Source organism: Aphidius gifuensis, linkage group LG6 (genome assembly GCF_014905175.1).
Source record: "Aphidius gifuensis isolate YNYX2018 linkage group LG6, ASM1490517v1, whole genome shotgun sequence".
In the NCBI taxonomy this organism is placed as follows: Eukaryota; Metazoa; Arthropoda; class Insecta; order Hymenoptera; family Braconidae; genus Aphidius; species Aphidius gifuensis.
Window position 1 is genome coordinate 16,663,263 of NC_057793.1, and position 13,288 is coordinate 16,676,550.

The window sequence follows — 13,288 nt, forward strand, 5'->3', positions numbered from 1 at the left end:
GACAAAAAACAGAAGAAAACTGTTGTTTTAGTCTTTGATTTGAAAAATCGGCAGAACATCTTAACGTGCTTTCAATTACACCCTTTTCACGAATTAAATAGATAAATAAATCAATTAAATATTATACAAAAGTTCCTTTTAAATACATTAATTTCTAGTCTAAATTAATTCCACAGCAAAATATTCTATAATCGATTGAAATATTTGAGGCTAATGGCTGAGGAATTAATTTAGACTACGGATTATTTTATTTAGTCACATCCATTCCTTAGATACATTTGCCAATAGTTTTTTTTTAAAATTATCAATGGAAAATGTTGCTAAGAAAAGAATGTAATCGAATAAATTAATGCGCAGTCTGAATTAATTTCTCGGCCATTTCCCACAATAATTTCAATTTATTATAAAAAATATGGCTACGAAATTAATCTAGACTGTTAATTAATTTATTTGAGGCTTTATTTTTCCCTTAGATACATTTGCCATAATTAATTAATTTAAAAAATATTTGCAAACGTTGCTGAGAAAAAGATGTCACCAAATAAGTTAATTTATAATCTAAATTAGCTCTACAGCCATTTGACACAATAATTTCAATTTAATATAGAAAAAATTGCTGTGAAATTGATCTATACTACGATGTAATTTATTTGGTTACATACTTTCCTTAAGAACAATTGCTGATAGCTTTTTCATTAATGAATCATGGCAAAAATAGCTAAGAAAAGGGTGTAACCAAATAAATTAATCCAAAGCCTAGATTAACTTTACATCAATTTTTCCTATATTAAATTAAAATTATTGTATCAAACGGCTATGGAGTTAATTTAGATTATAAATCAATTTATTTTTTCTTCGTTTTCATATTGATGAAAGATTTTTAGAAGTTGATCCATCTCTATAGTCATAGTGATACTAATTACAAGAGAGGTTTGAAAACAGTGACGGAGTTGAGAGCCGTCAATGCTGCTGCTAAACAAGCTGTTAGCCTGTTTGATGAATACAATTCAATAATAACACAAAATGAAGATCAAAAGCGATTTGTCATACAGATTGTGTCAGAATACCGGGGGACGTTTCAAAAATCACTCGGAAACCCGGAAGTTTAAGATTGTGATCATAGAAAATTTTTGATTTTTTGTTGTGGTAGACATGATTTTTTGTTCATGTATTTTTATAGGCACAAATCAATAAATTATTATTGTTTAATTATTAATAATAATTATAAAAATACTTTTCACAACTCTAATAAGTAACAGAAGTAAATGGCATATGCAATATGGCTGTTTTTGTTGTTTACAATATCTACAGTAACCTCTAGTTACTTTTAAGTTTATTTTATCACTATATTTTTTCGTCTACTGCGCCGCTTCCGGGTTTCCATGTGATTTTTAGAACGTCCCCCTGTTTCCTGATGCAAAAAAAAAAAAACAACGGTCATTTATTTATTTATTTATTTATTTATTTATTTAATATTTTGCATAAGTCCAGCGGTATAAATACCAATTAAAGGACTACAGAGTAAAATCACTACCAGAGTGATTTAGCTTATAACAAAAATACAATTGATTAAGTATATAACTTGACATAATAAGTATAACAACAATAAAGTATAATAACATTATTATAAAAATTATTATAAAGAAAAAAAATAAATGCTGAATAACACTTAACAGAATAAACATCCTTGAACTTAACACTAAGATTATTAAATAGTTAAATCGAATTGTTAAACGTATTGTTTAACTCAAGAGTAATTTAAAATAAGACAGTAAAAGGAAGAAAAAGGATACTTGCAATATGACGCTATGATTCTTGAGACTTTTGAAGACAGTATAATAAATAGTCACACGAAATGTGATCCATGTTTATGATCCTGTTGAAGAGACAAGTTTTACGACAGGCAAAATTCGTCAACTCCACCATTGACTGAAGAGGAGACAATGACGATGATTTAACAGTGTTAGGTACAGAAAATGGCGAAGTATAACGAAGTCTACCTGTGTCAGGTTTTACTTTTATGATATCAGTTAGATCTGGACAATCAACAAGACCATAAAGTATTTTAATAAAGTACATGATAATTGTAGAGTCTCTGCGAAGCGATAACGTCACCATGCCAGCATCCCTTACCAATGAAACATCATCACATCCTCGTGGCATGTATTTACCCTGTGTTTTTTTAACTAAGTATTTTACGAATCTACGATGACCTTTATTTAGAAGCTTAGCTTGTTTTACAGTACGAAGTGGATAAACAGCGATACAATAATCATACTTGGATCTGACAAAAGAATTATATAGTGATATTATACTATCACGACCAGTAAATGCATGTGATAATCTGATCACCAGACCCAAGGCTGACAATGCAGCTTTTGCAACTTTTTCCACCTGTGAATTAAATAATAATTTATTATCGAAGGTGATACCCAGGTCAGTAAACACGTCAGTACGTGGTAGTGAACATCCATTGATACAATAATTGAATAAAATAGGATTCTTAGACCTGGTGTATGACATTACGTAGCATTTAGAAGCATTTACACTGAGGCTATTGGTTGAACACCAGTTTGCAAACTTGTTTAAGTTATATTGTAAGTGATGGCAATCCATTAACGATGAAATAGGCAGATATAATTTAGTATCGTCAGCGTAAAGTAGCGAGTAACATGAAAGTTTTTCAGGCAACTCATTAATATAAATGTTAAAAAGCAAAGGGCCCAGGTTAGACCCTTGTGGTACACCAGATGAGGGGTGATAAGGCATAGACGTTTCACCATTAACAAAGACAGAGCAAGAGCGATTGACAAGATAAGATGAAATCAACTTTATAATACAAAGAGGGAGATTAATTTGATACAATTTAACAATAAGTGTATTCCAATTAATCTTGTCAAACGCTTTCGATAGATCAGTATAAATCACATCCACCTGTTGATTGTTGTTTAATTTTGACATAACATACTCTGTGAAAGTTAGGAGATTAGAACAGGTACTACGTCTTTTGGTGAATCCATGCTGAGAGTGAGACTGGTACGGTGAAAAATAGGACAGAATGATATCATAAATTAGTTTTTCAAATATTTTAGAAAAATTTGGCAAGAGAGAAACTTGCCTGTAGCTATCAACGAGCAAATTATTACCTTTCTTAGGGACAGGTATAACTTTAGATTGTTTCCATCGAGTAGGAAAAGTGCCATCCTTAATTGCAAGGTTAAAGATAAATTGAAGAGGGTAAATAATGGCGTCAGGACACAGTTTAATAATAGCATTAGATAGATTATCTAGACCACAGGTGTTACTTGAATTTAAAGACAATAATTCCCTAGAGATGTCTGTACTATTAATTGAGATTAAATGATTATTAATATACACATTGTGTAACATGTCACACGGTGAACACGCGGAACTAAAGTCATTTGTGTTAAATACATCAGCAAAATACTCCGCAAAACTACTTGCTATAATAATTGAATCATAAGTAATAATATCATTAATGAGCAGACATTTCACTGTACTGTTATTATTCCTTTTCGAATTAATCGACTTCCAAAATTGTTTGGGATGATATTTGGCATTATTTTCTATGTTAGAATTATGAATCTTTAAATCCCTACAAATTAGCTGTTTGATTTTAAGTGATATGTCTTTAATTCTTAAAGAGTTAGCACCAGATGGTCTAGCCTTATTAATTGACATGAATTTGCCCTTGATTTTAAATAATGAAGTTAATTCTCGCGAGTACCAGTAAGGGAATGAATCATTTGTTTTCGTTGTGTTGTTAGTTATAATATTGGAGTCCAATACCTCAAATATTTTATCGTAAAATATATCACAGATATGATCCACTGACTGTTGATTAACCAATCCATTCACCTGCTTAAATAATTGGTCCCAGTTAACAGCACGTAATTGTGCTTTGTACTGTAAAACATTTAAGTTTTGGATGAAATATTTATTAGTATGATTGTCGTTGTGAATAGGTAAATTATTGCCAGAGTACGAGTTGTTAAAAGAGTGAAGAAGGAGAGGTGGGTGAAATTTATCTGGAGGAACGAGTGGTTCAGCTGTAATAATAAAACAATTGGAGTAGTTAACAAAAATTAGATCCAAAATATTATTATTACAGTTACGAATAGTGTTTATTTGTTGAAGATTCACAGTGGAAATAAAAGATGAAATAGATAGATTAAGCTTGTTGTTGATATAAAGATTGTTGTTGCAAAAGTTAGGGAGATTAAAGTCACCCATAATAAGAAGTTTACAATTAAATGTTGCAAGAAATGTTTCAAGACATGATAAGTATTTACACAAAATTGTAATCTTATTGTTAGTAACGTCTGGAGGAATGTAGATCACGATAATCCTGTAATTATAATTATGGTGTTCAACAAATACACCCAGTGTATCAATCTCATTAGTATTAACAATATTATCAGGTAATTTAATTTGATGATGTTTCAGTATGCTCTTGATATTGATCGCACAAAGCACGCCACCACCTCTGCACTTTGTTTTTGAGACCCTATCAGATCTATATACAAAGTAGAGATCCTTATCAAAATAATGGTAAGATGATATTGATGGTTCAAGCCACGTTTCAGTTAATATAATTAATTCGTAATGATGACTTAACGAATTAACAAAAGTATCAGACATTTTGTTTTTGATGCTTCTGGTGTTTTGATATAGAACATCAATATTATTTTTAACATACTTGTCATCAATATTATTTTTAATATACTTGTCATCAACGTTATTTTTATCACTCATATCATCAGCGTTAGTATGTGACAAGTGAAGAGGTAGTGGTAAACCATGTGGATCTGAAATTGAAAAAGGTAAATTTAATGAATTAAAATTTAGTGAATTAATATTAAAATTAGAATTAGACCAGTTTGTAAGATAAGAGTTGCTATTCATGTTGATACTATAAGTTTGTGATGATGACAGCTCAATATTACGAACTAAGTTGGATGGTTGTGGTGATGCTGATTGATGATTTTGAATTGGCCATTGATGAATCGGACCTTGGAGTCCTTTGAACCAGAAGCCATTACTTGATTTACCAACTGACGTCTCTGTTGGAGTTGATTTGGAGTGAAATCGGTTGAGATGTATAGTTGATTCATCATTGTATCCAATTTTTGACTTTTTTTTAATAACAAGAAGTTCTGTACAAACATTTCTTTATGAAATAGTGTGTTGAAACGTACCTTAGTCATACGTGGCTTGGTTTCAGTACCAGAGTATGGGTGGATACGCGACGATGTAAATTTAACATTACTTTTGACAGGTAGATTGTCCCCAATGACAGCTTCAACAATTTTATCAACAGTTTTCCTATCATTTTCAGAACGTTGTTTGACATTTATATTTGCATCAGTACATTCAGGTATGTTAAATATAATAACGTTTGACATTCTACTGATTGTTTCGGTGTTATTGTTTACGTCAACATTTATTTTATTTAATTGAGCAGTATGACAGTCAATTGTATTAGACAAATCAACAACTTGGTTATTTGTATCCTTTAAATCATTTTCGATACTTTTAAATTTATTGTTAACTTCACCAGCTAAAGACTCAATATGAGAACTAATGCCATTAATTTTTGTGGAAAAATCACTACTAATCAAGTTTAAACTGCCATTAAAATCACTACGCAATGAATTATTTTGTTGTTCAATAAATTGTTTGAGTTGATTAAGCTGTTCGACAATATTTACATCATTTTTTGAATCATTTTTTGGCTCATTTTTTGTCTCATTATTTTTTGGTGGTCGACCACGAGTTCTTTTATCTTCCAAAGATTGTGTAGATGACTTCGAAAAGACATTATTTATACTATTTTGAGACATATTAGATTTGTGTGCAAGTTGTGGTATCACAATATTTATATCATTTATATTTATATCGTTCTCCAAATCAAGAGACATACTACGTTTTGTAGGTGTCCTTTGTGTTGACATTGTATTATGTATATTATTATACACCAGTCAGCTGACTGACTGATGACAGCGACATTAGTGAGTGCTAATAACAAGATCAGTTAGCAAGATATCAGTGGCGACATCTATTAATAATAACTATTGATAATATAAACGTTACGACATCTAACATACAAAATTATTATAAATTGATCTTCACTAGGTCCAGGCGATGATGTTACACCCAAAAATAAGTTATATAACCATAAAAAAATAATGTAATGATGAATACGCCTTCAGTATGCATACCACTTAGTAGCACCAAAAACTTATTGTCACATAAACTCGTAGAACACCAGTAATAACAATGAATTAATCAATTGATAAGATATGAACAGCAAATTAATGGGTAAAAAACAACCAGTTCACAAAGCCATGAGGCCAGCACTGAGACTACATATACCCTTGATATTGTTTAACGGGCAAGGAATTTTAATCAATTATATTATACACTTGATGGTCGAACTGGTAACAAAGTTATATATATATGGAATAAGTAATAAAAAATAAGTATTAATCACTTAAACAATAGTTAAAGAGGAGCACTGTATTTTACACAACTCATCAGTCCGCCATCTTGGTCATGTAGAAATTAAAAAAAAAATAAATAATTCGAAATGTATAAATAAATGTTTTTTGTTTTTTTCATTTCAAGACAATATTTAATATTTAATAATATTAGAAATAGTTTAGAGTTGAACGAAATTTCGTGGAATGACCCATAGATTTTTTCATTTTAAATTTTTTTCTATCAAATATATAAAGTATAATGTCATAACACTCATATTATATTGAAAACGTTGAAAACTAGCGAAATCGAACGAAAAAAAAAAAAAACTTTGGCGTAATAAAAAAATTATGGAATGACCCATATAAAGTTTTTTTTTTTTTATCTCAAAGCAGACTTCATTTTCGATGATTTATTATAATAAAAGATTTTTTCCATGCATAATTGACGCTTTTAGATCGATTCTTACGTCTAAGTAAGAAAACCCCATGTATTTTGAACGGGAAACTTCACCCTCTTACAGGGGGTGGCTAGGATAAAAATAAAAATTTCTTATATAGCCCAAAAATTTTTTTAATTTTTTTCCAACGATATTGGGGGCGGCACGATGAAAATTTTGCCATCACCCAAATAAGAACCACCCTAATATGTACAATATGAACTTTACTTCGCCTAACAAATGCAAGTATAACTAATAAATACAAATAAAATACTTGTATATTAATATATACAACGGCTCATATATATATATAATAATAAATAAATTAAATATATAAATACGTGCATTTAAATTCATCTATACTACAGAACGGCTGATGGTAACGGTTACCGACCGATTACCATGGCACTGCAAGGCGCAATGTAGACTGACAGAAAATGGATTTCTGCCCAGATCCGTTACCGGATCTGACGTCTAAACTCTATGTTTTTTCCTTTTACTCCAACCCAACCGGCGCCTAAAGATGTTTACACATCAAAAACTATAATAAATAGTTAATAAAATCAACAATAATATGAATATTGAATACCGACCGTAATATAAATTGTCAAAAACAACAGGAAAATTAATAAAAGAAACTTATAGAGTCATAACCGCAATCACTCCAAAAGAAGTTTCTCTTCTCCCGCGCGTACTCGCAACACGCATAACTTTTTTTTTTATTATTGCGTACTTAAGTGAGTACCTCCGCGAGAATCGGAATAGAAAGTTTCGTTCACAGCGTAGTGATAATTGAAACAAAAAGTCTATATTGTAAATTAAAGTTTTTGTCTAACACTGTACCAATCCCAGCCAATCACAGCCAAGACCGTTTAAATATATACTTGTGTGTGTGCAAATGTATGATGATTGTGTTGTGACAGCTGTCGAATTTGACTTTATTAAACGGTTAAAAATATTAAAAATAAATTTGTTAAAATAATTATTGTGTTTAGAAATCTTAGGAAAATTTGATTTAAAAAAATTTCAATTTATTTCCATAGATAAGTTTATTTTTATCAGGATGTATGTATAAATGTGTGTGATATATATGATAGGTGTAAAGCTGCGCGCGACGCATCATTGCTACTCAGCCTCACGTTCATGTCAAATATTAATAAATTTTGCAAACTTCAATTAACAATATCACTGATTCTAGAAAGTTCAAGCATTTATTTTTTTTTTCAAAATTTTCTAAATTATATTAATTTTGACATATTGATTTTTTATCAAATTTGTAAGAACCGTTTCTTTGTTAGAACTAAAAATATAAAAAATAAAAAAAAAATCCTATACCTGCAATGTTAAACCACGTAAAAAGTTTACCTGTTTAGACTCAATTATCTCTAATACTAGATTGTTCATGATTACAAAATTAAGATCATTAGATGCAGGGGAATTTCAAGATTTATATATCCAAAAATTAGGAAAATTGTAAGAAAACTAACCGATGGAGGTACTCCCTTATTCATCAACACTTAATTTTTTAGTGGACTTACACTTAAACTTTGTTTGAAGACATTTTTCCATACTATTTTAACAGTATTCATACTATTTCAACACCATTCTGGCAGAATTAGTGATGGATGAGTTCTATCATAAAAATAATGAATATGATACAAGTAAGTGATGTAAAGTAAAATTTATAATAACTTGCTGCTTGGATTTTCATTGTAAAAATAATTTTATTATATTAAATTCATTAATATCGCAAATTAGTACTAAGTGTATATCTAAATATATACAAAATCAGTAGTTTCAGGACAGTCCCTGAATTCACTGTTATATCAATGGACAACCCGGGTAGAAATATTTCTCCGGCATTACTCTGGCTTTCTCTGGAATTACTCAGGCATTACACCGTTTTTCGCCCATTTCTGGAGAAATTACTCCGGCATGAAATTGATGGTGGAGGAATTATTCCGGGATGAGATTGATGGTAGGAAAATTACTCCGGCATGAGATCAGTGGAGGAGAAAAAAATCCGGCATGAGAGGAGTGCCGGAGAAATTATTCCGGCATTAAAGGAGTGCCGGAGACATTATTTCGGCCCGGGATCAGTGGAGGAGAAAAAACTCCGGCATCAAACTAGTGGCGGATTAGTTTTTCCAACATTAATCTCATGCCGGAGTAATTACTCCTCCATCATCTCATGGTGGAGGAATTTCATCATTTCGATTCGTCATGCCGTGTAAGTTACATTCCGAAAATATCAGGAGACACGGTAGGGTCTTGCTTCAATTTTAGAAAGAAAAAAATATATAGAACTAACGCGAACTCTCTTACCGGGTGTAAGTATTTTAAGTTTGCGCTTTGTGACGTCATAATTTCTAATTTATCAATTTTTAGGCTAACTATTGGCCAAAAAAAAAAAATAAAAATTGTTTTACTATATATATCGATGGCCCTCGTTCTAATAAGCCTACTTTCGATTTTAGGCTTGTGCGAGGGTCGTGTATCAAGCCTTGGGAGCACAGGCTTGACACAAGCTTGTGCCCATTGTTTTCTCCGGCCTCACACGAGCCTTGTTAACACACGCTTGACACAAGACTGTCCCCGTTGTTTTTAACCGGCCTCACACAGGCCTCAATAATCCAAGCCTGTGTCAAGCCTGTGTTTTTTGTTTTCCCCGGCCTCACACGAGCCTTGTTAACACAGGCTTGACACAAGACTGTCCCCGTTGTTTTCAACCGGCCTCACACAGGCCTCAATAGTCCAAGCCGGTGTCAAGCCTGTTTTTTTTGTTTTCCCCGGCCTCACACGAGCCTTGTTAACACAGGCTTGACACAAGACTGACCCCGTTGTTTTCAACCGGCCTCACACAGGCCTCAATAGACCAAGCCGGTGTCAAGCCTGTTTTTTTTGTTTTCCCTGGTCTCACACGAGCCTCGTTAATACAGGCTTGACACAAGACTGTCCCTGTTGTTTTTCCCCGTCTCACACAGGCCTCAATAGTCCAAGCTGGTGTCAAGCCTGTTTTTTTTGTTTTCCCCGGCCTCACACGAGCCTTGTGTCAAGCCCGTTTTACCAAGTCTCACATGGGACTTGACTTGTGCATATATTCAATTAAAAAAAAAAAAATTATATTAATTAGATCTATAAATTGTAAATAGAAATTTTAAATAACAATTATTAGGTTTTGACTATCGTGCCAGGCTTTTACAAGGACTGTGATTTGACTCTCGAATAAATTCGTTCATATAACAAATTTTGACTGACTCTTTTATTAATACCCCGGTGGTTGACTTGATAAAGCATTGGAGTTCCACGTGAGTGACCTAGGATCGATCCCCCGTTACGTCGTTTATATTCGTTTATATAATCATCGTTAATTCAAATTGTATCGCGTAAAAAATAATAACGTCAACTTAATAAATTAATAATAATTGTTTATTTATATTTTTTTATAATTTTTTTTGCAAGCCGGTGTCAAGCCTGGGAACACAAGCCTGTGTCAAGCCTGATACACTAGTCCGACACCAGCAAATACATCGTGAACATTCCAGACTTGACACAGGCTTGTGTCTCAGGCCTGACACAGGCCCGAGAGCCGGGTAATCAGGCTTGTCCCAGGCTTGTGCCCGTCGTCACTTCCTACCTGGGAATAACTAATAAAAAAGATATCAACATCAGTAAAAGCCAAGAACAAAATCTTATTAAAAAATAAATTTTTCAGCTAAATTTTTCTAAAAAATATATTTTCTAAAATATATTATCTAAATAATCAATTATTTCTAATCACGTTTATTTTCTATATTTTTATTTTATATATGAATGTTGTAACTTAAAGATTTGATATATGTTAAAATATCGTCATTATCAACATAATCTTAATATTTAGACACGATGTTACGAATTTGTATTTCTAACTTCTTCCTTTTTGGATCTTGACCTTTTCTAATTTTCTGTCCTAATTGGAGTTGTCGCAGCATAATTTCGGAATTCGCTTGTTCTTTTTTTAGTTCTACTATAAACGCATAAAAACTGGGGCGAGGGGGTACATCTCGCGGTCTGCCTCGCTTTTTTCGAACTACACCAGTGACATAAGTATTCCCAAAATATTGATATATATATCTAAGAAATCTTCTGGCATTACTTCCTTTAAAGATCGAAAGACTTTAACAATATCATTCGGTGGCACAAACGATAAAGCGACTAACAATTGACTCGCGTCTCTAATGCTAGAGTCTTCTTGATCACAATAATTCCGTTGCAGACCTTCTTGTTGGATGTGTCGGTATACACTCTGTCCTAAATGAAATAGGCAACATCGTATTTTTTCGGCACCTAATACGTCTCCTGAATAGATATATTTGTTTATTTTATTAATATGTAATAATTATATCAATTAATATTCAATGATAATTTGTTATTACCAGTAGCATTAATTATTGCAAGTTCAAAATCACTCATGACGATTGATGGGTAGTTTATTCTAATGTCAAGTACTTCTGCACGTTCCATTATGACCTCGAAAACTTTTGTGTATGCAAATATTTTAGCAAATATTGTTTTATAAAAAAAAATTTCCTTGGAAATCTATTGTTTTAGAAAAAAAATTTTTAGAAAAATTTTTTTTTAGCAAAAATGGATTAGGAAAAGTGTACACCAATCAAATGTCCTCCTTATTCCCTCTCTCAAGACGTTTCATGTCGTACATACGGAGATATGCATGTATGCATGGTTATCGATTATTTTCTTGTGGGTGTGTGTGCCGTACAATGTTATTCTTTTTTTTTTAATTCTTCCTTAGCTACATATAAGTATGTATACATATATATATATATATATATATATATCTCACAACAAAAAAAAAAAAAAACAAAGTTTTTTTCTACAAAAAAGAGTCAAGTGTTCGAAATTGTCACTATAATTGTAAGTATTTTAATTTAGATATGACACTAAAAATTCAAGGAAGAAATATATATTTTTGCTTCATGTAATTAAGTCTAAACTATTGAAAAAAAAAAAAAAATTAAACTTGACCCCACCTGGTTTTTCTCAAATAAGATTTCAGTATTTAAGACATATATTTTACATCAGGTAGGGTCAAGTTTAATTTTTTCAATAGTTACAATTCAGCAAATGAAACAATCCATGTGCCAGTCTAAATAAAATACCTTATAGTGACAATTTCTTCTTGCTCTTTGGCTGTTTTGTTGTGATATCACATCTTTTTCTGAAGTCATTTGGTCACATCAAAGTTAATAGATCCAGCCTCAAAATTATTGTTTTGTAACTTTGACACATTTACACATTTGTTTTGTATATATAATATATAAAAAAGTTTATTTATTATTTTCAAAGTCAAAGAAACAAAAGAAATAGATAAAATATAAAGAAGGAGAGAGAGATATAACGAGTAATAAAAAAGTATGAGAGAGATGAAATTTTTTCTGTCCTAAAACGTAAAAACGCACAGTTGAAAAATTCATTTAATTATTAAAAATGAAATAAACTACTAAATAATTTGGTTTTTTTTTTTAAATAAAGCTTGATACTATATAATGTTAAATTATAAAAATCATTAATTTCTATCGTCACCATCATTTTTTAAATAAATTTTGAAAATTTGCGAAGGATGAGGTTACCTCTATTTGATGTATATAATAAGGCTCGAGAGTTTATTTGCGCTTTCATTTTTTTTTTTTTCGGTATTATTATATTTTTTCTCACACTTGACACGAGGCACTACCGTGCCTCTTGATATGAATATTTTTATTTTCTTTATGTAAAAAAAAATTTATGTAAATGTATAGTGTACCCAAAATATTTTATAGCTGAAAAAAAAATTTTATACGCACTGAGTTCTGAATCTACGTTACACATTACAATATCCCACTTCTGACACCAATTTTCTTACGTACTAAGCTAATTAATTTATATTATCTATGAAATAACAAAAAAAAAGAAGAATGTTCAACTGAAAAATAATAAAATAATAATTTTGAGAATTAATGAGCTTGATATTTAAGTGTATGTATTCTGGCAAAACTGTCTTCAAACAATTTCCGAGTTAAACACCACTTAAAAATCAAGTCTTACAAAAATACAAAATACAAAAAAATACAAAAAAATATACAAAAAAATGGAATGAGAAAATTGGAATGATTAGATTTTGAATTAAAATCTAAGCAGCAAGTTATTATGATTATTATTTGACGTTTTTATGCATTCCATTTTTTTTGTCCTCAATGTTCAAACTTAATTTAAAAAAAAATATAGTCAAGTCCCCCCTAGGTGCACCCTAAGTGTTCCGTAGGATTTTTTATTTTTTTTCTTGTTGTTTGATTTGTTTTTTTATTTTAT

General features: G+C 31.0%; 1 protein-coding gene across 6 annotated transcripts; it reads right to left on the reverse strand.

Moving 5' to 3' along the window:
* Nucleotides 1-1,187: 1,187 nt before the first annotated feature.
* LOC122859587 lies at nucleotides 1,188-6,581 on the reverse strand. Of its 6 annotated transcripts, none has more exons than XM_044163268.1 (3): nucleotides 5,220-6,558; nucleotides 4,898-5,154; nucleotides 1,188-4,829 (listed from the first exon to the last, which is right to left on the reverse strand). In XM_044163268.1, exon 3 carries the CDS (start codon nucleotides 4,774-4,776, stop codon nucleotides 1,807-1,809), a length of 2,970 nt encoding a protein of 989 aa, XP_044019203.1. In that variant the 5' UTR covers nucleotides 4,777-4,829; nucleotides 4,898-5,154; nucleotides 5,220-6,558; the 3' UTR covers nucleotides 1,188-1,806. The 6 variants fall into 4 exon arrangements, with proteins under 6 accessions (XP_044019203.1, XP_044019204.1, XP_044019200.1 ...); XM_044163266.1 differs by having other exon boundaries at nucleotides 1,188-5,084; XM_044163265.1 differs by having other exon boundaries at nucleotides 1,188-5,154; nucleotides 5,220-6,581.
* Nucleotides 6,582-13,288: the final 6,707 nt, after the last annotated feature.